The sequence below is a fragment of the Hemicordylus capensis genome, chromosome 5 (assembly GCF_027244095.1).
Source record: "Hemicordylus capensis ecotype Gifberg chromosome 5, rHemCap1.1.pri, whole genome shotgun sequence".
NCBI classification, from domain to species: Eukaryota; Metazoa; Chordata; class Lepidosauria; order Squamata; family Cordylidae; genus Hemicordylus; species Hemicordylus capensis.
The window spans coordinates 225,368,249-225,393,765 of NC_069661.1; the positions used below are offsets into that span (position 1 = coordinate 225,368,249).

Sequence of the window (25,517 nt, forward strand, 5' to 3'; positions counted from 1 at the left end):
TCTGTGCAGGATTGGGGCCCGGGGGAGTGAGTCAGCAGTTCCTCAGGACCATCTGCCCAGACTAGCCATTTTCCTGGGCTTATAAAGAACTGCTGCCCTTTGGCATTGGGTCCACCACTGGCGGGGTTGCCACCGAAGGGGGTCTTCGCTTTAGGGGAGCCACTTTGGGGGACAGCAAAGGCCAGGTATTATTTTTGACTTCTGTTGTTTTAGGCCCTGGGTGTTTCAGATGTGTCTTGGTTTGTCTGGGGATGGGGAGACGAGGCGTGTCCACTGACTATGGGGTGGCTATTCTGGTGGTGGTGGGGAATAGAGGAAGTAACATTGGCAGGTCAGCAAGCTGTTACAGGGGAATGGAAATCAGAAATCTGTTAGCTGTTTCCCCTTCCGGCTGTCCTGCCAGCTCTTTCACCTTGGGGAGCAGTGCCAACCTCTCATAGACCCTCACCTTGTTCCTCTGTAATGCTAGGTCTGTCCAGAATAAGTCAGAAACCATCCATGACTTGATTCTGGATGAAGGGGCAGACCTGGTATGTACTACAGAGACTTGGTTGAGGGAGGCCGGTGACCCAGTTTGGTTCCAGCTTCTCCCTCCAGGGTATTCTGTTGATGAGCAGGTGCAGGGATGTGGGCGGGGAGGTGGAGTGTCTTGGGAACGACGCACATTGCAGGTCACACGCTTGATCTGGTCTTTCACTCTGATCAGCATCTTCCTGACCAGGATCCCTATTGAAGTGTCTGACCAGTTGAATGTGTGTACCTAAGTTTGGGGACCAGGGATAGACTGGGACTTCTGTTGGTGTACCAGTTGCCACGCTGCCCAGTGGAGTCCCTAATGGAGCTGATGGACTTGGTCTTGGGTTTGGCTTTGGAATCCCCCAGTCTTGTGGTGCTAGGGGACTTCAGTGTCCACTTTGGGACCAATCTGTCCAGGGCAGCTCAGGAGTTCATAGCGGCCATGACAATTATGGGCCTATCCCATAGGGACTCAGGACCAACACATGTTCCTGGTCACACATTTGATCTGGTCTTTCACTTTGATCAGGGTGGTGTTCCATGGGTGGGGACTCCTGTGATTTTCCCATTGTCATGGACGGACCACCATCTGGTTAAGGTTGGACTCACAGACACACCCCACCTTCGCAGGGGCAAGGGGCCCATTAGAATGGTCCCCCCGAGAAGGTTATTGCATCCGATAGGGTTCCAAGAAGACTTGGAAGGATTTAGTGTTGGCTTTACTGGTGATCCTGTTGATGCCCTGGTGGAGAACTGGAACAGCAAACTCACCATGGCAGTAGATATGATAGCTCCTAGGCATCCTTTCTGACCTGCTTCAAAATTGGCCCTTTGGTATACGGAAGAACTATGAGGGCTGAAACAGCAAGGTAGACAACTAGAGTGCAAGTGGAGGAAGACTTTACTCGAATCCAGCAGATTACAACATAGAGCACACTTGAAGATCTATGCTCTGGCAATATGGGCAGCAAAGAAGTGATTCTTTTCAGCCCGTATTGTGTCCGCAAGTTCACGTCCAGCAGAATTGTTCAGGGTTGTGAGAGGGCTAGTCAGTGCCCCTCTTCCCTTGCTTGTATCAGTATTTGGAACCATCTAAAACCATTTATGGATGAATTGTGGATGAAATCTATCATATTTGGGCCAACTTGGATTAAGACCCCACAATTACTGCAATATCTGAATCGGAGGTGTCCAGCAACTCCTCTTATGTGGTCAGGCTGGATCAGTTCCAGTCTGTGACTCCTGAGGATGTGGACAAGGTGCTTGGAGTGGTGCGTCCTACCACCTGTTCTCTTGACCCCTGCCCAACATGGCTTATACTATCTGGCAGGGTTGTTGTAGTAGAAGGCCTAGTAGATATTATAAATGCTTCTCTGAGGGAGGGCAGGATGCCTCCCTGCCTTAAGGAGGCAATTATTAGACCTCTTTTGAAGAAACCTGTGTTGGATCCCTCAGAGTTAAGCAACTATAGGCTTGTTTCCACCCTTCTGTGGTTGGACAAGAAATAGACACAGCTGGGGTATCAACCAATGTATTGAGAGGGTGGTGGCCTCCCAACTCCAGGCAGTCTTGGATGAAACTGATTAGACCCATTTCAGACTGGCTTTCTGGTGGGCTATGGGGTGGAGACTTCCTTGGTCTGCTTGATGGATGATCTCTAATTGGGAATTGACAGAAATGTAACTCTGTTGGTCCTTTTAGACCTCTCGGCAGCATTCAGTACTATCAACCATAGTATCCTTCTGGAGCATCTGAGGGGAGGAACTGCTTTGCAGTGGTTCCACTCCTGCTTCTCCAGCAGATTCCAGATGGTGTGCCTCAGGGACTGTCATTCTTCAAAATCTGAACCTCGGTATGGTGTCCCTCAGGGCTCCATATTGTCTCCGATGAAACCGCTGGGAGAGATCATCAGGAGATTTAGCGTAAGGTGTTATCAGTATGCTGATTATACCCAATTTTTTTCCTCCATGTCAGCATAATCAGGAGAAGGCATAATCTCCCGAAATACCTGCCTGGAGGCGGTGATGGGCTAGATGAGGCGTCAGAACTCAGGAAATGATTTTGATCTGCCTGTTCTGGGTAGGGTCATGCTCCCCCAGAAGGAACAGGTATGCAGTCTGGGGGTGCTTCTGGACATAAACCTCTCCCTGGTGTCCCAGGTTGAGGCTGTGGCCAGAAGTGCCTTCTTTCAACTTTGGTTGATACCCCAGCTGTGTCCATTTCTTGAGATAAACGACCTCAGAACAGTAGTACATATTCTGGTAACCTCTAGGCTGGATTACTGCAATGCACTCTATGTGGGGCTGCCTTTGTACATAGTCCAGAAACTGCAGTTGGTCCAGAATGCGGCAGCCAGGTTGGTCTCTGGATCATCTTGGAGAGACCATATTACTCCTGTGTTGAAAGAGCTATACTGGCTGCCAATAAGTTTCCAGGCAAAATACAAGGTCTGGTTTATAACCTATAAAGCCCTAAACAGCTTAAGCCCTGGGTATTTAAGAGAACGTCTTCTTTGCTATGAGCCATACAGCCCATTGAGATCATCAGGAAAGGTCTGTCTGCAGTTGCCACCGGCTTGTCTGATGGCGGACCTTGGGCTTTGGAATGGGCTTCCTGCTGAAATAAGGGTCTCCCCATCTCTTACAACTTTTTAAAAGGCAGTCAAGACACATTTGTTCACCCAGGCTTTTAATTAGATGCTGTTTCAATAGTTTGATGGTTTTTAATAGTTCTAACATTGTTTTAAATTTTAAATTGTTGTAATGTTTTAAACTGTTTACTTGTGGTGTGTATTGTTTTGTTGTAAACTGCCCAGAAACTTGCATTTTGGGCGGTATACAAGTGTTAAATAAATGAATACAAATAAATCTGAGCTAGCGTTTCTGTGCCTCTGTGACAGGTGATTGCTAAAGTGTCGCTTGCTACAGTCAGTGATGTTGACAAAGCAGTTGCAGCTGCAAAAGATGCCTTTGACCATGGTGAATGGGGGAGGATGAATCCAAGAGAAAGAGGGAGGTTAATGTACAGGTATGGCATGGCTAATAAACCAGTTACATTTCTGTGTGTACTTCTGTCTTGAACCTCTATTTTGTTACCTCTGAGAAAAGCCACAGGTGGAAAGGCCCATTCCTGCATCAATAGAATTCCCAATGGAAATGTTGTCTAACTCAAAGATGGAAAAATCCTAGCCACTCATGTCCCTAAAAGTATATTGCTTGTTATTAAGAATGTTGGTGCTTTTTTCTTTCTCTGTCATCTTCTGTGTGGGTGAATAAACATGTGAAATGCTTTTCCAACCCCACCTTCAGCATGTTTACAGAATAAAAGCCACAATGCTTAAGTCACAGATGTAGCCATCTTGATGAAGTCAGTGGTTCTCCTCCAGTGTAAATCATTTAGGCATTTTATTTTATTTTTATTTTTTATTTTTGCTATTTGAATCTACCATTTTACAAAGTGGGCTCTTTATATTTTGCATTGTATGTACTGTATATGCTTCTGTTTGGAGACTTGCAGATCTGATGGAAGAATACCAAGAGGAACTGGCAACCATTGAGGCTATTGACTCGGGAGCTGTTTACACGCTAGCTTTGAAGACCCATATAGGAATGTCAGTGCAGACCTTCCGATACTTTGCTGGATGGTGTGACAAAATACAGGCAAGCTAATATGTGAATTAACATTGCTATTGGGAACAAAAAATGTAATGTGCCTTTACACAAATAGGTCCTTTCCAGTTGATCAATATAGAGTAAATCATTATAAAATGCTATTTCATTTGTTGCTTGAGATAAAAATATTTCATCCCAAGGTGCTGCCTCCTGTTGAGTTTTGTTAAGACCAAGCGTGGTCTACAGGTGAAACTCGGAAAATTAGAATATTGTGCAAAAGTCCGTTAATTTCAGTAATACAAATTAAAAGGTGAAACTGATATATGAGACATACGCATTACATGCAAAGCGAGATAAGTCAAGCCTTAATTTGTTATAATTGTGATGATCATGGCGTACAGCTCATGAGAACCCCAAATCCACAATCTCAGAAAATTAGAATATTACATGGAACCAAGAAGACAAGGATTGAAGAATAGAACAATATCGGACCTCTGAAAAGTATAAGCATGCATATGTATTCAGTACTTGGTTTGGGCCCCTTTTGCAGCAATTACTGCCTCAATGCGGCGTGGCATGGATGCTATCAGCCTGTGGCACTGCTGAGGTATTATGGAAGACCAGGATGCTTCATTAGCGGCCTTCAGCAATTCTGCATTGTTTGGTCTCATGTCTCTCATCCTTCTCTTGGCAATGCCCCATAGATTCTCTATGGGGTCAGGTCAGGCGAGTTTGCTGGCCAGTCAAGCACAGTACACTGTATACTTTTCAGAGGTCCGATATTGTTCTATTCTTCAATCCTTGTCTTCTTGGTTCCATGTAATATTCTAATTTTCTGAGATTGTGGATTTGGGGTTTTCATGAGCTGTACGCCATGATCATCACAATTATAACAAATTAAGGCTTGACTTATCTCGCTTTGCATGTAATGCGTCTGTCTCATATCAGTTTCACCTTTTTAATTTGCATTACTGAAATTAATGGACTTTTGCACGATATTCTAATTTTCCGAATTTCACCTGTATAGCCAACATGAAGTAGTATCTCTTAGTTGCTCGGCTTGAATAACCTAAATTTGGAGGTCCATGCAAGGGATCAGAGAGTATCATCTGACCTGTACTGGTGTGACTAGTCTCCCTTCAATTTTCTTTTCGGCCAGAGTAAGGTGGTGGAGCAGAGGCTGAACCATCATCTGTTATCTCTCAAGTTCCAAGTTCATATCCCACTGTGGGATCAAGTCAAGGCACACATTTCCTCAATAAAAATCGCAATAACTTATTTCTACAAAAATGCCATTACTGTGTCACCTAACATTGCCATCATAGGTGTTCTGTGAAATATAGTTGTATGAGTGTCCTGCAACTGCTGTTGAAAGCTCTATTGGTGCCAGTTAGAGCTTTCTTCCTGGGGCAGTAGCTGATGCGAAGAAGCGGGTGGGGGAATACAGATGAAGACTGTAGAGGTTAAAACTCCACCCCTTGTTGTGGTCCCAGTCTAGATCAGGGCTCCCCAATACTGTTGTTGACTAAAGAAAGACTAAGCACATCAGGGCCATCAATGCATTTAATGTCACATGTAGTATTTAAAAAAACACTGTACATAACCAAAGCTTATACATGTTTCTGTGCTGGAATGGCCACAGTGAAGAGATACAAATAGTGTTTGAGGTAGAAGCAGAGCTTAATTAATAGCAATGTTCATGTATATTTCACAGTATTTGCCTGTCAAGGTACTTTTAGAAGGCATTCTATACCAGCAGTAATAATTCAGACAAATATGATTAAGTTGTCAATGCATCTTTAATTACCACTGTTGTTTTTTAAAATTAAATTATTTTCTTAATTTAGGGTTCTACCATCCCAATTAACCATGCACGTCCAAATCATAACTTAACATTCACCAAGAAAGAACCCTTAGGGTAAGATGAACTCTTATTGCTCATGAAAGCAGACTAAATTTGACTTTTAACTAACGGCAGGTCTCTTCTATGTCTGTTTGTCTCATTTTGTTTCTGTATTATTTCCCCCCAATCTGAAGTGTCTGCGCAATTGTCATTCCCTGGAATTATCCACTGATGATGCTTGCATGGAAGAGTGCAGCATGTTTGGCTGCTGGCAACACTTTAGTTCTGAAACCAGCACAGGTAACATGACTGCATTTAAACATGACAGCCTTCTAGTGTTTGTGCTGACATTGTTCTCTGATTGACTAGTTGTAGGCCTTACTAGAAAATCCACAGATAAAACAAACATGTTTCATTGGCCAAGGTAATTCTACTACAACACTGGAAATAACATGTACCACTTTCAGTAGATCTATGGAGCAGTGACATGTTAAACTTTGGCATCCAAAAAAAAGTGGCACACAGTAGGCAGGATACCCCAAACACTTTTACTGTGACTATTAATCTATTTCAAGAATAAGGAATAAGGTTGGCAAGCCAACCTCCTCTGCTCCATACCTTCTTCCCATTTTTGTTAGCGTCTTTCTAATTTTCTTTACCTAGCTCCCCCTCTGATCATTTCCCCCCTTTCCTTTTTCTAATCATATTCAGAAGAACCTCAGTATTCATGGTGGTTCTGTTCTCCACTACTATCATGGATACAAAAACCATGAATACTGGGTTATTGGGGCTATGGGATCGTGGGGGTTAGGTTCCCAGGGAGAGAAATTGGCCAAATATCACTGGGGTTTTGCCGGTATTGGGTGGAAAACAGAGTAAAATGTCCTAGAAATGCATGGGGTGGCCTACTGTGCTCCAGGGGTCCCCAGAAGTTCAGAAATGCCCCCCAAAAGTAGAAAATTGGCCAAATAGCCCAAAATCACCATTTTAGGTCCATTTTAAAAGAAATGCTATAAAAGGCACTAGAAATGCAGGGGAAGTGGCCTACTGTGCTCCAGGGGTCCCGGGCAGTCCAGAAATGCCCCCCCCCCAGTGTATAAAATTGGCAGAAAATCAGCCAAAACCCACCATTTTAGGTCCATTTTTGTGTGAAAGTGAGCCATAAAATGGCTCCCGATGGTCATTTCCGGCCACCCCTGACCTGTGGATACATGGATCTGACCCCCCCCCTTTTTGCCTCTCCCCCCCCCCCGAGTCCACAATTAACAAGGTTCTCCTGTATAGGAGAACTGGTCTTGTGGTAGCAAGCATGACATGTCCCCTTTGCCAAGCAGGGTCTGCTCTGGTTACATATGAAAGGGAGACTTTGGTGTGTGAGCACTGTAAGATATTCCCCTTAGGGGATGGGGCTGCTCTGGGAAGAGCAGTAGGTTTCAAGTTCCCTCCCTGGCATCTCCAGGCAGGGCTGAGAGAGATTCCTGTCTGCAACCTTAGAGAAGCCACTGCCAGTCTGTGTAGACAATACTGAGCTAGATGGACCAATGGTCTGACTCAGTATATGGCCACTTCCTATATAGATGTTTGATTATCTCAGGTCATAAAAATGCAAGGTCCATGGGCTAAGATGGGTGTGGGTAGATCCTTGCTTCCTTGCAAAGGGGCTTGTTTTTCTCCTTTCTTCTTCTTCTTCTTTTATTTTTATTTATTTTTATATTTATATCCTGCTCTTTCTCCAAGGAGCCCAGAGCAGTGTACATGGTTGTGTTTACTCTCACAACAACCCTGTGAGGTACTTTAGGCTGAGAGATACATGACTGGCCTAAAATCATCCAGTGAGTTTCATGGCTGAATGGGGCAAGTCTCCCCATTCCTAGTCCAACCACTACACCATGCTGACTCATTTCTAAAAGCAAAAATAATCTTTTTGAAATTGTTTTTGGAAAAAACAGCATGAAGACCCATTCAATACTGTGGGCTGGTCTGGAAGGAGTACTGAAATAAATGTTATAGTGGCTGCATGCTTACGATCACCAGAAATCCTGGTTATCTATCTTGGCTGGTTAACTAGAGCGGTTTGACCAGAATTGCCCTGAAATTCTGCATTCTCACAATCGGCACTGTGGGGCTCACTGATCCTGATTAACTTTTTAACCAGGATCCTTGTGTGAGCACACAGCCAGAATCGCACAAAGTTTGCTTAGAAAAAGACTGAGGTCATAAACTAAACATCCTCTGTTTTTCTAATGACCCCTCTAAGGCACTAATGGCTAAATATGAAGCATTTGTCATATTAGTCATCATAAGACATCGCCCTATGTTAGTGGATAAAATGTTATACTAATTACAATACGTGCTATAACCAGATTAAAATGCAGATAATCCAGTTAACCTGTGTATTTTTACTTAGGTCACTCCTCTGACTGCCTTAAAGTTTGCAGAGCTCTCCGTTAAAGCAGGATTTCCCAAAGGTGTTATAAATATTCTACCTGGTTCAGGTAAAGCAGTGGTGTAATGTCCCTCTTTTCTGTTCAAAGCATGGCTTGGGTGGAGTGGTGGAGAATGGCACAGTCAAGTAATCAATACAACTCAGCTACATCAAGGTGCATTAGATTTTATTTCATGTATGTCACACAGGTGGTTTAGCAGGACAACGCTTGTCTGAACACCCAGATATTCGTAAACTAGGGTTCACTGGCTCAACACCAGTTGGTAAACAAATCATGAAAAGGTAATGTATTTTTTTAAAATCATGATTTAAATTTTTGCATGTTGTACATTTGCAGGGAATGGCCCTGACCCAGAGATGCGTTCATGTAACCTTAAGCAAGCTGCATGACCAGTGGCCCACCATTTCATCTGAGAATCTTACAGTGAAATCATCTGCACAGCAATACTGACAACATGGATCACTTGCTGGGGGGAATGGGGTACTCGTCTTCTCCAGTGATTCTCTAGATCAGTGTTTCTCAACCACCGGTCCGTGGGGAATTGAGTGCCGGTCTGTGCTGGTCCATGAGGAATTAATCCCCCCACCACCAAACAATTTTGAGCTAGTGGGGGCCGCCACCGCTGCTGGGAGCTCTCCAGAGCTCATTTCTAGGCAGGCAGCCCTCGCTGCTGGGATAACGTTCATTTAGAGCAGGCCTGCTCAACTTAGGCCCCCCAGCTGTTTTTGGACTACATCTCCCATAATTCTCAGCCACAGCAGCCAATAGCCAGGGATTATGGGAATTGTAGGCCAACATCTGCAGGAGGGCCGAAGTTGAGCAGGCCTGATTTAGAGGAATCAAAATGAGTGTTATCCCAGTAGCGAGGGCTGCCTGCCTAGAAATGAGCTCCGGAGAGCTCCCAGTGGTGGTAACCCCCACCCCGGCTTGAAACGTTGAGAAACACTGCTCTAGATGGCCAACACTCTCAGAGCTGAGTGTAATCTGCTCAACCATATGCATACCATGTGGAAGCACTGTGTGAACGCTCCCAGATATTAGATGCATGAGGTATATGGTCCAAGGGACTATACAATCCAAACCAGGAGAAATTTCCCCTCACTCGTTTTTTTTTTTTTTTAAAATACTAAATGTTTGGAGTACCTTGATGGTGAGGATGATGATAATGATGATTATGATTACTGTAGCTGTGCGGTCAGCAACCTGAAGAAAGTTTCTCTGGAACTGGGTGGAAAATCCCCACTGATCATATTCAATGACTGCGAACTTGACAAAGCTGTGAGGATGGTAAGTCTGCTTTTAAGCACATAACAAAAAATGCTTTAAAAGGGTCTGATTATCATGTTCCAGAATATATTGTGTATTATGCTAATGATCTACAGCAGGCCTGCTCAACTTGGGCTCCCCTTCAGCTGTTTTTGGACTACAACTCCCATAATCCCCAGCAACAGTGGCCAATAGCCAGGGATTATGGGAATTGTAGGCCAACGTCTGCAGGAGACCAAAGTTGAACAGCCCTGCTCTACAGGATCATGACTGTCAAATATAAAAGAATGCTTTTTTTCACCTATAAAATATGAAATGCTGAGGACAAGATGCTTCAGAAGCCTTTGAGTGAAAAGAAACATCTCCTTAACCACTTCTCAGTACACACATGGCACTGCTGTCCTGTGCTTTAGATGTACATGAATCCCACTGAATTTAGTGAGACAGATTAATCTATGAGCATTTTGACAGCCACAGCCCTCTCCAAAAAGGATGCCTAGTGGGTCAGCATAGCTGTAGATCCTGCAATCCTAATTCCCAACAGAATGGCTTGTGATCTTTCTTCAAGCTTTGGCTTGAAATAAAGGTGCATTATCTATGCAGCATCTCATAGCTGACAACTACAAGGTCAGGCAGTCCAAATCTCAGATTGATTGATTTATTTAACATATTTTTATACCGCCCAGAACATATGTCTCTGGGCAGTTTACAGCAAAACAAAATAAATGACAACAGGAAATTAAAAACATTAGTTAAAATAAATGACAGCGAAAAAGTTAACACATTACAACAATTTGCAATTACAAAAAACAATTACAAGAATTGGCCTGAAGAAACAAATAGATATACTCCATTTAATATACATTCTCTTAACTCCTGGTATGATTTGTACCATTCACGATGCAGGGCAAGGCTGCATAACTTTGATCCTCCAGCTGTTTTTAAATTATAACCCCCGATCATCTCCAGCCAGTGGCCAATAGTCAGGGTTGATGGGAGTTTTTAACATCTGCAGGATGGCCGAAGTTGTGCAGCCCTGATGTAGCAGGTTTGTCAGTCTAGCCATTCCCCAGGGCTGGCCTACTAATGAGGTGTGGAGAGGTAGCCACCTCAGGCAGTGGACTAGCAGAGGTGGTGGTAAGGGATGCCTTCCACCACCTTTCTACCTGCCTCGCTACGCCATACCATGTGATTGTCCTTAGCAGTGGCAGTAGTGCCACCATGTCATTCCTCCTCCTGCCACTTGTCCTGCTCCCTGCATCTTGAAAAGACAGGGGGTGGGGAATTGAGTAGAAGAAGGAGAGCTGGTCTTGTGTTAGCAAGCATGAATTGTCCCCTTAGCTAAGCAGGGTCCACCCTGGTTGCATATGAATGGGAGACTAGAAGTGTGAGCACTGTAAGATATTCCCCTCAGGGGATGGAGCCACTCTGGGAAGAGCAGAAGGTTCCAAGTTCCCTCCCTGGCTTCTCCAAGATAGGCCTGAGAGAGATTCCTGCCTGCAACCTTGGAGAAGCTGCTGCCAGTCTGTGAAGACAACACTGAGCTAGATGGACCAATGGTCTGACTCAGTATATGGCAGCTTCCTATGTTCCTAAGAAAGTGTGTGGTTCCCCACACTCTGTGCCCCACAAGTGGTAGGTAAATCAGCTTGCTGAATTCAGCCAGAGGGAAGGGGTGGGGATTATAGAATGTTGGGGGGAAAGGCAGTTGAAGAGAGAGCAGCTGAGGAGAATTTAGAAGAGAGTCCAGAGACAAAGAGGGTCCCTAAATATATAGTGACCCATATCATCTGTTCTTCTCGTGTGTGGAAGTGGTTTTACCTACCTTTACCTATTCAGCCCTTAGAAGGGTCATCTCTATGGGAACTGCAAAGTCACTTGTCTGGATAAATATATATCTGTCCTTACTCTCTGAAAAAAAACAACACACTGCCGCACTGTTGCTAGCCTGTGCAGGCTAGCAGAAGGATGTTGTGTTTTGTTACAGCCATTCTCTAAGGAATTCACAGTGGGAATGGTGATTCTTATTGCATATAATCTCTTATCATTATTGGATTACTATTCCCCTCCCCCCAAAAAAATGCATTGGATAAAACCAAAAGGGGGGGAAAGACCTCTGCTTCTATTATAATGTAAATAGTGTGTTATAGTTTGGGTAAGATGGGAAATGACTTGATTAGCAAGCTGGAGGTTGCTGGTTCGATTTCCAGCTGGTATGTTCCCCAGACTATGGGAAACACCTACAGTATATCAGGCAGCAGCAATATAGGAAGATGCTGAAAGGCATCATCTCATACTGTGCAGGAGATGGCAATGGTAAACCCCTCCTGTATTCTACCAAAAGGCAACCACAGGGCTCCGTGGTCACCAGGAGTCGACACCAACTCAACGGCACATTTTAAGATAGAATTCTTTTGTTTGTTTATTATTTGTTTGTTAGAACTATTACTTATTAGGGTATTATAAAGTAAAAATCTTGGGCTGCATCCAATTAGGATTTGCATGAACAGAAGATTCAAGAAGGGAGGGGCTATATTTATTAATGCACCTTCCCCTTGCAGTCCCCTACATCTCTGAGAATATATCCCTGAGAGTCCCCCAATCCTCAGGGACATATTGTTGGGGAAGGGACACAGGGAGTTACAGAGGGAGGAGGCTGGCAAAAACCACCCCTTCCTCTTATTTATTTCCAATTTTTGTGTCTTGCAACTCAAGACAGCTTACATAACTGAAAACAATAATGTACAATAGAAAACACAATAAGAGTCATGAGGGATACTGAACAGAGAAGAAAAAACAAAAGCAAACATCAGGCATGCTTAGGGGATGCCAGCTGGAAAAAATGGGTTTTTGCTAGCCACTGAAACTCTCTGAATTGGGGGCCAGGCAGGCCTGCCAGCCTAGGGAGTTTCACAGGACAGGAGCAGCCACTGAGAAAACTGTCCCTTGCATGGCCACCCAATGCACCTGCAGTGGGAGGAGACACACTCAAGATGTTCTCATGGGTTGGGCAGATTCGTGATAGAGGTCCTTCAACTATCTTGGTCCTAAGCCATTTAGGGCTATAAGTGTCTTCCCCTCATGCAAGACTAGCCTTGATGCTGCCCCTTGAGCTTTAAATTTTTCCAGTCTTTTGTCTAAAGGGAAAGCCCTAAAACACTTTAGACAGAGGGACTTGTGCCACAATAACCCCATATTGAACTCAACCCATTTACTTCCCCATTGATTCATGCAAAGTGGGGTTATGGTGGAGTTGTGTTGGGGCGGTAGAAGCTAAGGGATAATACTTCAAGGTAACCAAAAACACTATCATGGAATTTTCTTTCTCTTCTGATGTAGGGCATGGGGGCAGTTTTCTTTAACAAAGGGGAGAACTGCATTGCGGCTGGTAGACTCTTTGTGGAAGAATCCATTCATGATGAATTCATTAGGAAAGTGGTAAGAATGTTAAAACTAAGTCGATTCTTAAACTTGAATTATTTTAAACACTGTAATCCTAAACTTTTACACTAGTGTTTCCTGGTTGTGTGTGCATGCATGTGCATGTATAAACATTTATCTCCTTACCTTCTCTCCAAGGAGGTAAAGATGGCATGTGATTCTTTCCTTTCCCCCATTCTGTTCTCACAACTACCCTGCAAGGTTAGTTGAGAGATAGTGGCTGACTCAAGATCACCCAGTGAGCTTCATGTCTGAATGAGGATTTGAACCTGGGTCTCCCCAGTTCTTGTCCAGCAGCCTTTCCACTGCATTGTGTCCATTCCTTTGTCTCTATTATAATTAGGGCTAAGCCACATTTTCATTGTATTTGGTTTTCACTGTCCTTCTGAAGTGGTAAATTTTTTCCAAGTGACTTGACTCTTTTTGAAAAATGACATCTAATTTGAAAGTGTCTGTATGTGCATTTACCAAGTGTAACACTGAGGGTACAATGGGAGCTCAGGGCTGTGGTAAGGAGGGACAGGGTCAGGGTCTACTGAGGCTGCTACTGCTTTTGCTTCTTTGTTTATCTCCAGCAAAGATTTCTACAAGATCATGTGGATCTATACACCAGTGAAATATGGCATAGCAAGCAGACAGATACATCCATGCTTCAGGAAACCAAACCCTGTGGGTCACCATCCCACACACAGAATATTACATCATAATGCACAGTGTCAGTTAAGGATTACACAGTGAACATAATTGTTTAAACTAAATATTTTGAAAAGACCACCAAACATAAGCTGCTTAAGTAGGACACCTGTCAGGAAAGGAAAACCATACAATTTTGGCTCGCAGTCCAACCTCTCCAACATTATATTGATATAAACCTCATTCTAAGTCGTTCCCAGTGCAATTCTGTGTCATCCCACCTTCCTGCAACAGTGGCTTATGGAATGGATTGCTGACCACAGAGTGCTGGGGCAAGGAAGCAATTGGCAATGCAAATCCACCTGCTGAGTTAGTGTTATCCTCCAGCCAGAGTGTGGCACAACTAGAACACACTAGCAGCTCATGCAGTTTTCCCAAGTGTGGGCAGGAGGCATGGCTAGCCCATTCAAAGGCTTGCTCTTTAGCTTCAAAGCGAGGAACATTTGCTGCTGTTCCTTCATATGGGAGCTAAGCAGCAAGTGGAACAGATAGAGGGACAACTGTCAAGTACTGTTAACCACCATGAATGCACTACTGCTTTGGATAAGGTTATGCCATTATTGCCCCAATCTGCCAGTGTCTTGTATACTAAACTTTTTCCTTTCGTTGGATAACCTCTAAGGTGGAAGAAACCAAAAAGATGAAAATTGGCGACCCACTTGACAGATCCACAGACCACGGGCCACAAAACCATAAGGCACATTTGGAAAAGCTTCTGGAGTACTGTGAAACTGGAGTGAAAGAGGGAGCTACACTAGTGTATGGAGGGAGACAAGTATGTAGACCAGGTAAACTAAAATCTGAAACAGACCTATATTGTTTAGTTGATTCATCAGTTCAATCAGTCTGTCAATAAATATGCTCCTGCTTGGCCACAATAATTTAATTATTTTTAATACAAGCATTTACAAATACTGACTGAGGCAGGTGACCATTTAGAAGAATACTTTGCCTCTCCCTAAGATGGTGACTACTGCAGTATATGTGCTTGTCATCTTAAAGAAATAATAGGTAGCATCCAGGTTAGTCTTGCACTAGTTTATGCTAATGCTGTTGCATTAGCCTAAGGACATGGTACATAGTCTTTGCATGAAGGAATTCACCTGTTGCAGGCTAGTTCCTGCACTAGTGCAACCTATGTATAATTTGTTGCCCAACCCCATATTTAAATGTGGAATTCCTTGTCCAACCCCATATATAATCAAATTTTGTAGTGACTGTAACAAAGATTATCTAATTAAATTGGGAATTCCTTGCACAGCCTTTTGCACAAGCATATATATGTGCAAACAGCGAATCTCTTGCACGACATTTATTTTGTGTACCTACACTTATATCCCGATGTTCCTCCAAGGAGCCCAGAACAGAGTACACAGTAATGTTTATGCTCACAACTCCTCTGAGGCAAGTTAGGCTGAGAGATAAGTGACTGGCCCAGTCACCAGTGAGCTTCATGGCAGAACGGAGATTTAAACTCAGATCTCCCTGGTCACTACAGCACATTGGTTCTCACTGAATTTGGATGGTTTCTCTTCTGCTAGTGTTAGCACAAGTTTGCAGAGCACAACCGCAAAATTTCTTTCTTCACTTCCAAACTGTTCTGTTCATATGGACATGTATGAAAAAATAATAAATTGGGTAATCAACCACTGCAGTAAATGTTAAAATCCTAAATAAGCTATTCATAAGGTAGCTTCTCATATCACTATATGAACTCCCACAGCCTTTCCTGAGACAGACACCTTAGATGGCAGATTAGCTGGGGTGCTGCCCTTCTACTAACCCTCCATTCACCACTCCCTTCACCCTCTATTGATTTGAAAAAGAGGAGAATGCAGCAGAAAAAGCATGGAAGAGTGTTGTAAGCTATTATGAGGGGGACATATAGCACTATACAAGGAGAGTGCCGGGGGGGGGGGGGGCATTTGTTATGCTATGTCATACATGTCCATATGAACAGAACAATGAGAAGAGGAAACTCTCCAAATTCAAGAGAAAATTCAGTGAGAGTCAATGTGCAGGCACCCAGAGGCTTTTGGCTGGCCTCTCCACTGGGGAAGAAGTATGCTTCATAGCATCACAGTCAGGGGTGTAGCAAGGTTGGAGTGGGCCCAGAGACAAGATTTTAAAATGCCCCCACCCCCCGAAGCTCAGCTCATGAAGTAAAGAAATCTTAAATGAGGCTGAATAGTGGTAACAAAAAGCATCTATCTATCTCCTATGTGCCACAATAGAACATCATCCTAAATTATTTTTTTTTAAGTTTTGTAAATTGTGGACGATGCAAGACATTTAACGGTACTAGAGAAAGACATGCTGTTCTGGTAGCTCCAGGTCTTAACACTCACATCCATTTTGGAGGATGAATACAACTGAAGGAAGCCCGGACGGGTGCGCGGCTGGGGGAGTCAGTCATGTGACTTGCCTCTGGGGGGGCCCCTAAGCCAGTGGGCCCCCAGACAACTGTCTCCCCTTGCCCTATTATAGTTACGCCCCTGATCACAGTTGTACCAAGACTGAAATGCCTGAGAATGTCAAGACTCCATGCGTGATGCACTATCTGCCTTCTCTTTGATCAGGTTTCTTCATGGAACCTACCATATTGACAGATGTTGAAGACCATATGTATGTTGCACGTGAAGAATCTTTTGGTCCTGTAATGGTTATTTCCAAGTTCAAAGATGGGTAGGTCCTGATCTGGTTGGTTAATTAATACTGTTATTCTGTTGTATTATGCATAAAGATGTTAACGTATGTGAGATGAACTAGCTGTTATTACAGAAAGTGACGCTGGGTCACTGCTACATTCACAGGCTGCCCCCCAGTGGATGATCTAGTAGCAAAGGCAGCATTCTAACCTAGCCACTAAAACATAATAAAAGGAAGCCAGAAAAAAATAGTATAGAGAATCTGTTAATGAAAAGGAACATGAATAGCTAGATGAGGGTCTGTGGTACAGTCTCTATGTTGCCTAAACAATTCTCTAATTGTAGGGATATTGATGGTGTTTTAGAACGAGCCAACAGTACAGAATATGGCTTGGCTTCAGGAGTTTTCACTAAAGACATAAGCAAAGCTCTCTATATCAGTGACAAACTAGAAGCTGGAACAGTGTTTATCAACACTTACAACAAAACTGATGTGGCAGCTCCATTTGGTGGATTTAAACAGTCTGGCTTTGGAAAAGATTTAGGTAAGTTGTCTTACTTGGTGAATATCCAAAAAGGCTTTTTACTTTGTAAAATGAAGAGTACATTCAGACGTTTGCAGGTTAGCTTTTCTTCTAGAGTTGCTTTCCTGGGCATGCATGTTTAAAACTTTGTTGCAGGGAAACTCAATAGAAATAGGGAAGCTTCTGCAAATTCAGCTTGCCCACCACTACTGACCTTACCCTGAAATGTACAGTTGCAGAAAATACTAGATGTGTTTTTGGGTACCATCTTAGTTCATACAGGGTGATGGTGAGTGAAGCCCAAGTGACCTAGGTAATAACCTATATGAAATAAGCATGCATCCTAGAACGTGCCCCAGAATCTTCTACAATACACATTCCTTTTTTCTGAAGGTAGAAAGTTTGAAAGCTATTGCTTGGATAGATCTGATTCTGCAGTGCCCATTTCAGTGCAGCCAAGTATATATGGAAATGAGAAAGCAGATTTGATTTTGCAGGGGAGGAAGATTATTGGTGGTGGGGGGAGTCCAAGCTACAACCGTTTAACATCCCCCCCCTCCTTTTCTTCTTCTTAGGTGAAGAAGCACTTCATGAGTATCTCAGAACAAAAGCTGTAACAGTGGAGTATTAAGCATCTCAGCTTATGTGGCAAAGCAATTCCATTGCTAACAGATTCAACTTTAAAATACTTCCTTAAACTCAAGGCAAGACTACAGAAGCACAAACAGCAGAAGTGTGACAGAACTCTACTGGCATTGATGCCAACCAGCAAAGGAAGAGTAGCATTTACAGCAGAAATGAGACATCTCCTCCCGCTGCGCCACTTATTGCCAGATACGTATGTGGATCCATCAGTGGAATCTTGTATTTGTTAGGATCATTTGTGAATCAGACTGCACTGTGAAGTATCTTCTCCTCTTCTGTAGTCCCTTTTGTTTTGTTATCTCCACCATTCACTGCAGTTAACCTAAATGCTCACCTACAAGACTACCAAACATCCAGTGGTGGGATAAGTACCTCCATATCAGCATACTGAAATCTCTGGTCCCCTAAGAGAGAAGCTACATACTATATTCCTTGTTTCCCTGAAGAAGCAAAATAGGATGGGATTTCTAAAAATGTGGACTACACCAGCATTAAGTTCTTTCCTTCCTGTAAATTCAGCATATTAAGCAGCACAGAAATCCAGCTGGCCATAAACACTGTATATAATTCAAGGAAGTGCACTTATTAAGATTTTGTATGACAGAAAGAGCTCAAAATCTGTGTTAAACTATGCATATAAAAGCTATGGTAAATGTTTTAGAACCAACTTGCCAATGAAGAATATATAATCTGCATAGGTGTGAATGCCAATATCCAATTAATTTTGTGTCTGAATTTGTTATTCAGTACTGTACAATCTGGAAAATATTTCTGCAGTCACACTTCCCTCTCTTCCTGCCAGCCAGGTTCCCCTCCCTCCGCTGTTCTTTCTAGCTCAAGCAAGCATTGGGCTGGCTGCCTCCTCCAACCCTTTAGAGCAGGGGTTTTCAACTGGGGTACATGAACCCTTCAAAGGGTACTTCAAAGCCCTGTGGAGGGTATGTGGAACACAGGGTTGGATTTAAAGGAAGGGTGGGTGGCATATGCCCAGGGACCCCCTATATGCCCTCACTCTGCAGCCCATCTCCTTCCCAAATGGAGTACATATGAGTAACATACTCTGATTTGAGTCAACGACTGTAGTAATCTCTCAAAACTGTAACATTTAAGTGTGAGGTACTTGAGCCGAAGCTTTGAGAGGGAAGGGTACAGTTTTTTTAAAAGCTGAAAACCCCTGCTTTGGAGCAACAGGAGACAGCTGGCACCGCACTACAATGGTTTTTCCAAACTGCCCCATTTTTACACATGATCATCAGAACTTAAAGAGATTTGGCTTATGCCTTCTTGTACACTCCCAAGTCATTTCAACTGGAATATTTGGGGGAACAGCTGACATTTCCACAATATTTCAGTCTATTTGGTCTTTCCTACACAATGTTTTGTCGAAATCTACTATTGCCAAATAAGAACTGGTTGAAAGTTCTGCAACAGAAGTTGGACTCTAATCAACTGAGACCTTTTTAACAATTGTTCAGAAAATTATCTTAAGACCAAAACATTATCTCTGATCAGTCTGGAAATTTCATACTGAAGAAAATGGAAGGCATCTTAGCAAAAAAAAAGATAGTTATTTCTTTAATCCCAAATTCATATGACTGCTAGATTAGATACTACCCAAATACTCTACATATTTTAGAATTCAGATTAAGAACTGAACAGAATAAATGTAGGCAGTTTCTTGCCCTTATTAAAAAAAAAAGCACAAATGCTCAGATAATCAGAAACATAGGCTAAACTTTCAAAGTCATCTCTCATGCTCTTGCAGAGAGAACAGACATTTTGAATTCATCCCAGCCGCTGCTTCTTACCCAGAAGACTAACCCCCCTTGTAGAGTTCTCTCTCTCTCCCTTTTAGCAGTCCCAGGACCAGCTCCTATGTTATACCTACCCCACATTGAAGTTGCCAAAAGTGCTTCTGCACAGCATTAGCCATAACATGCAAGAACTACTCACCACAGGGATCATCCCAGGTGCATATTTAGGGCAGTGGTTGGTGCGGCCATCACAACTCCACCTAATCAGTAGAACAGTTCTCACACATTTAGGAAGCATTCCCAAATAATCCATAATCTAGGAACTGGCTCAACTGAAATTCCCAACAATTGGTTCTCAAGAATAATACCTGGCTTAAGTCACTTCTCTTTCCAATCTAATGTTACATTCTATGCTGACCTGAAGAAAACAGTGCTTTCTTTTTCACTTCCACCTTTGGATTTGGACCAGCCAAGAACTCTTACATGCCTCTCAGCAATTTGTGCAGATAGTAAGATAGTCTGCAGGCAATACAACCTGAAACAAACTAGCTTTCCAAAAGGAAGGGTATATTTTTTTAAAAATAAATCTACTCATTGGTTTTACTGTCCACAATTTCTATTCTGCCTTCCCCTTTTGGTTTAGGAAGTCTGATGTTGTCCTCAGTGACTTCTTCACAGGCAGAGCTGTCCTCACATTCCGAGTCATCTTCTGAGACTGCATCCTCTTCCTCTGTATCAGAACCATTCAATTCAACCAGAGCTACATTCTGCAATAATACAGATAATTTTATCACCAAAAATTACTGTTAAGTAGCTAGGGTATAAGAGAAAGGATAACTGAAACGTTAAATGAGATCCAGAACTGGGCAATTCCTGCTTTTGGTGGCCAACCCCATGAACGAGACTTACAATCACCAAATGAAACTCATGGCCACCAAAACAGCTTTAAAACTACACAGAACAGCAATAGCTAAATGTAACCTCCATGTTCAGAGGCAGTATGCATCATCAAACCAGATGTGGAGGACAAACAAAAGGGGAGGATGTTGCCCTTTAGGAAGCTTATAAGCAGAATATGAAGGCATGCAGGTAAATTCTGAATTGGATATACCATTGGTTTGATCTAGAATGGCTCCTCTTAGTGTCCCCTTTGCTAAGCAGGGTCTGCTTTGGCTTGCATTTGAATGGGAGACTACATGTGTCAGCACTCTAAGACAAACCCCTTAGGGCAGTGGTTCCCATACTGGGAGATGGCTGGGGATGATGGGCACTGTAGTTCAGCAACATCTGGAGGCTCCCAATTTGGGAACCACTGCCTTAGGGAACGGGGCTGCTCTGGGAAAAGCATCTTCATGCTTGCATGCAGAAGGTTCCAAGTTCCCTCCCTGGCATCTCCAAGACAGGGCTGATAGAAACCCCTGCCTGTAACCTTGGAGAAGCTGCTGCCGGTCTGTGCAGACAAGACTGAGCTATATGGACCAATGGTCTGACTCGGTATAAGGCAGCTTCCTATGTTCCTGTAGGTTTGTTTATTTTAAAAACTATTAGACCAGATAGTTTTCAATGATAAACTGGAAACAAGAAAAGTTGGGGGTGGGAACCCTACACACAAAACAGCAAAAGGAAAAGAGAGGGGGAACCTGGGCTTGACAGGATACAAACAATATGCAATTACAAAAACTTTTACTCATTTCAGCAAAAACTGCCTTCATAAGCATCACAAAAAGAAATACTACAGATGGCAATGGCTGGCATACTGCGCAACAGTAAGTAGTACATATCATGCGTGCAAGTTACACACATTCGGCAAGTATGTCAGTCAATGAATCCCACTAGTTGTGGTAGTAGATCCTATGTTAGATCCTATGCTATACTAGATCCTAGTAGATCCTATGTCTCACCCATATTTCTTTTGATGTCCCGATCAAGGCAATTCTGTTGAAATGCATTTGACAAAGTGCTTGAAGCAAGGCATTAATTTTACAAACAAGCAACATACTCACCATTTCAATAACATTTTCAGTCGAAGCATCTACATGTTCAATATCAAACTCTTGAACTGGAGCGCTTTCCATTTCTCTTCTTAGTTCGTTATTTGCATTGGCCATCTGTGGCAGAAAGTTCTGTACCCTATCCAAAACTAACACATGAAAACATGTTTGTACAGATATTAGTGCACTTCTACAGAAATACTTTAATTATAATTAGTAAACAGTTAGATTTCACCCAAGAACTCAGTGCAGAGAGCTGGTTTTAGGGTAGCAGGCATGAATTGTCCCTTTTGTTAAGCAGGGTCCACCCTGGTTTGCATCTGAATAGGAGTCTACATGTGAGCACTGTAAGATATTCCCTTAAGGGATAGAGCCGCTCTGGGAAGAGCATCTGCATGGTTCCAAGGTCCCTCCCGGTTCCAAGGTCCCTCCCTGGCATCTCCAAGATAGGGCTGAAAAAGACTCCTGCCCTGCAGCCTTGGAAAAGCTGCTGCCAATCTGTGTCGACAATACTGAGCTAGATGGACCAATGGTCTGACTTGGTAAAAGGCAGCTTCCTATGCATTATAAAAATGTTAAATAAACAAACAGGAAAGCACATTTTCTATTTTTAGATCATCTTAAGGCTCTTAGGCTAAACATGAGCATTTAGTATGTACCAGAAGTATATATTATACTCTGTACTAGTATATTTTTTTTAAAAAAACACAGAAAACATTCCATTTAGGAGGAATTCCTCAAGACATCTTCATCCCAGATCATTTAGGGTTTGAAAAGTCAAAGCCAGCAGTTGAACCAAGCTAAGAAAATGATAACCAATGAAGATGATTAAAGACACAGTCCAATCCTCTTCATTCCAGACAAAACCATGGCAGTCACATTCTGGGCTAACTGAAGTTGCCAGACAGTCTTGATTTTAAGTTTAAATGCCTTGAGGACATTTGAGAATGGGGTTTTTAAAGCTGAGGTTCTTATTACCAGCCACAGCTGGATGGTTTCTTATTCAGAGTAACAAAACACTATTATTTGCCTTCTGCAAGTTAAGGTGCTTAGGTTTATAAGCAGGTGCTGCAGCCCTCACAAAAGTGCTTTGGAAGATCCCATTTCTTTAATAAAACATAATGGATGCACTTCAGAACTTCACAGTAATTCCTCCCTATACCCATTCAATCACTATTCTTCTCCTTCAGTGTTATCCTATCAGCAATATTTGTTCATAGATCTAATGAGCAGGAACAGAAAATTTTCAAGCAGTATAATCAAAATAATAATACTTCCAGAACAGTCAGACAGACACAGTTTCTTCAAGAAAGAGAAGTACTTACGGTTGCTCCTTGGCACCTTAACGGTCTGTAACCTCATGGCCGCCTTCTTAGCATGTTTTGAATTCAGCAACAATGTCTCATGAAAACCTGCAACCCAGAAGCCCTGCATCAGATTGAGCACACTCAGTTTATTACTTTTTTTAAAAAAAGGTGTTTTTCTGTTTCACACATTACAGATTAGCAGTACGAGTCCTGTATCCCATATTGTGTGAAACAGCTTTAAGGATTTATCAGACTAAAGGCCCATTTAGTCTAGCATCCTCTTTCCCACAGTGGCCAACCTGATGCTCGCGGGAAGATCACAACCAGTGCATAAAGATCACAGCCTTGCTCCTCAGCAAAGAGGTTCTATTATTCCATATGGGCATTCCATAACATCATCATTTAAAATACACACACACACACACACACACACACACACACACACACACACACTTATATCCTTCTCTTCCTCCAAGGAGCTCAGAGTGGTGTACATGGTTGTTTTTATCCTCACCACAGCCCTGTGAGATAGGTTATGTTGAGAGATACATGACTGGCCCAGAGTCACCCAGCGAGTTTCATAGTTAAATGGGGATTCGAACTCTGGTCTCCCCAGTCCTAGTCCAGCACTCTAACCACTACTCTAATAGCCACTGATCAAACTCTCCCCCATACATATGTCTAAACCCCCTTTAAAGCCATTTATGCTAGTAGCCATCGCAAGTAGAACTTAGAAACATGAACAGCAGCAGCCACCGCCCTCAGTCTCACTCGATCCAGTGGAGACTGACCCCTAACCCTGTCTCTCCTCACCAGAGCCCTGAGCTCCCCGTTGTACGCTCAATGTTACACCTGGTAAACGCATTATGAAAAAACTCTTAAATTGCGATTAAAAGTTGCAGATTGAGGCTTGTCATGACCATCAACATTCTTTTCTCCCCCGCCCTGCATCTGGTCAGGTTAATTCTTTTTTCCTAATGAACTCGAAAACTTGTTAGCTACTATTTTTGAGGTTCTGCATGAGATCACATCCCCATTCCTAAAATGCGAGTCTTTCAAACATTCAGTGTACAGAACGGCAAAATCGGGATCCGGAGTTTAAAAACACCCACACCCACGAGGGGAGTGGAAAGGAGATTAGAATAGCCAGTTTGAGTTCGCTCGCCCAAACCTAAACTATGCTGTGCAGAAACCACCATATCAAACAGGGCTTGTCTAATGCCTCTTTCCACGCGCTCAGGGTCGGTTACCTCCTCCAACTCCCACAGAAAGAAGATCCCGGGATCCAACAGAACACGCGCCATCTCCTTTCAGCGCCATTCACCTCCCTTCAGAGTCTTGCACACGCACACGCACCGCTTCGAGAGGAAAGAAAACCGGAAGATGCAAGAAGGAGGGTAGAGTGTGGGGCCCGGAGCGGCCTCGCAAGCACAAGCGCGCCACCTACTGCACGGAGGTTAGATTGCGCGCTCCAAGCCGGAATTCCTTAGACGTGCAATTGAAGCCCGCACAGAAGTCTTTCCTCCGATTTATAAGAGATTAATGTTAATTATTTAAGCATTCGCTTCGCAGTCCACACTGGTTGAGACAGGATCAGATGATCCCGTTCTGGACTGTGAGTGCATTTTATAGGGGTCAGTTGTGAAAAAGCCCTACATCCAATGCGCTTACGTTCTTTTTCTCCTCCCGTTCAAGACAATCACTCTCCAAAATAGGACAGAGTCCCTGCTCCGCCATTGCCTCTGGGGTTCAGCTGTTACCTTGATGACGTTTATTTACGTGGAAGGAGGCAACGAGTTAGATATATAAGTTAATAATATACACCTAGTTCTGGATTCAGTCCAAACCACTACAGACGTTTAGCCTCTAAACTTCATAGAGATAGAAAAGACTAGTGTCACACACAGCCTGAACTTCTGGTATTAAGTTTTAAAACACCGTTGTTCATGATTCTCTAGGGCTACAGACTTCCAGAGGGGTAGCCATGCTCGTTTGCTGCAGTAAAAGCAAGAGTCTTGTGTGACACCTTTAAAACTTTCATGGACTACAGGATGCCAGCTTGACTCTGTTTGGCATCTGTATATTGAAAAGCCCCATTCTTAGAAACTAGCGTGCTAGCTGGTTCTAATGTCTGAAAGTGTCACTAATGATTACATTGGGGCTGTACTTTAAAATTAAGCTCCCAGAAAGGGCTTTTTACTTTTCAGCCATGTGATCCTGGAAAACCTAGAGATACACCATGGGCAGGGCTTTTCCTTCAGTTATAGACACAAAATGGCCAATGAGGTTCAGTGTACGCAAGTGTAAAGTGATACATAGGAAGATAGGAAGCTGCCATATACAGAGTCAGACCATTGGTCTATCTAGACCAGTATTGTCTTCACAGACTGGCAGCAGCTTCTCCAAGGTTGCAGGCAGGAATCTCGCTCAGCCCTATCTTGGAGAAGCCAGCAGGGGAACTTGAAACCTGCTTCTGCACTTCCCAGAGCAGCTCCATCCCCTGAGGGAAATATCTTACAGTGCTCACTTCTAGTCCCCCATTCATATGCAACCAGGGTGGACCCTGCTTAGCTAAGGGGACAAGTCATGCTTGCTACCACAAGACCAGCTCTCCTCTCAAACATATTGATGCATATTGGACTATGCATCATATTTTCCCCAATATGATGCATATTGGGGCAAAAAACCCTAACAAAAACCCCCCAATGTCACATATACATTGATGGGTTCTGAGCTGTCAGTGACTGACCAGGAGAGAAATCTTGGGGTTGTGGCTGACAGCTCGTTGACAGTGTCGACTCAGTGTGTGGCAGCTGTGTGTGGCAGCTGTG

At 43.2% G+C, this 25,517-nt stretch overlaps 2 protein-coding genes across 2 annotated transcripts in view; one reads left to right on the forward strand and one right to left on the reverse strand.

The window, feature by feature from the left end:
• The window catches only part of ALDH1L2 (aldehyde dehydrogenase 1 family member L2), a 44,836-nt gene extending 26,480 nt beyond the window's left edge, over nt 1–18,356 (forward strand). Inside the window, exons 12-23 of the mRNA XM_053254088.1 lie at nt 3,416–3,543; nt 4,025–4,175; nt 5,975–6,045; nt 6,165–6,270; nt 8,378–8,465; nt 8,605–8,698; nt 9,605–9,704; nt 13,023–13,121; nt 14,440–14,605; nt 16,397–16,502; nt 16,811–17,010; nt 17,565–18,356. Coding sequence (XP_053110063.1) covers nt 3,416–3,543; nt 4,025–4,175; nt 5,975–6,045; nt 6,165–6,270; nt 8,378–8,465; nt 8,605–8,698; nt 9,605–9,704; nt 13,023–13,121; nt 14,440–14,605; nt 16,397–16,502; nt 16,811–17,010; nt 17,565–17,620 — 1,365 coding nt within the window. The 3' untranslated portion in view covers nt 17,621–18,356. The remainder of the gene's footprint in view (nt 1–3,415; nt 3,544–4,024; nt 4,176–5,974; nt 6,046–6,164; nt 6,271–8,377; nt 8,466–8,604; nt 8,699–9,604; nt 9,705–13,022; nt 13,122–14,439; nt 14,606–16,396; nt 16,503–16,810; nt 17,011–17,564) is intronic.
• NOPCHAP1 (NOP protein chaperone 1) lies at nt 10,328–24,075 on the reverse strand. The gene is made up of 4 exons (XM_053254089.1): nt 23,937–24,075; nt 22,705–22,791; nt 21,392–21,528; nt 10,328–20,155 (listed from the first exon to the last, which is right to left on the reverse strand). The coding sequence occupies exons 1-4, from the start codon at nt 24,004–24,006 to the stop codon at nt 19,976–19,978; spliced, it is 474 nt and encodes a 157-aa protein (XP_053110064.1). The 5' UTR covers nt 24,007–24,075; the 3' UTR covers nt 10,328–19,975.
• Nucleotides 24,076–25,517: the final 1,442 nt, after the last annotated feature.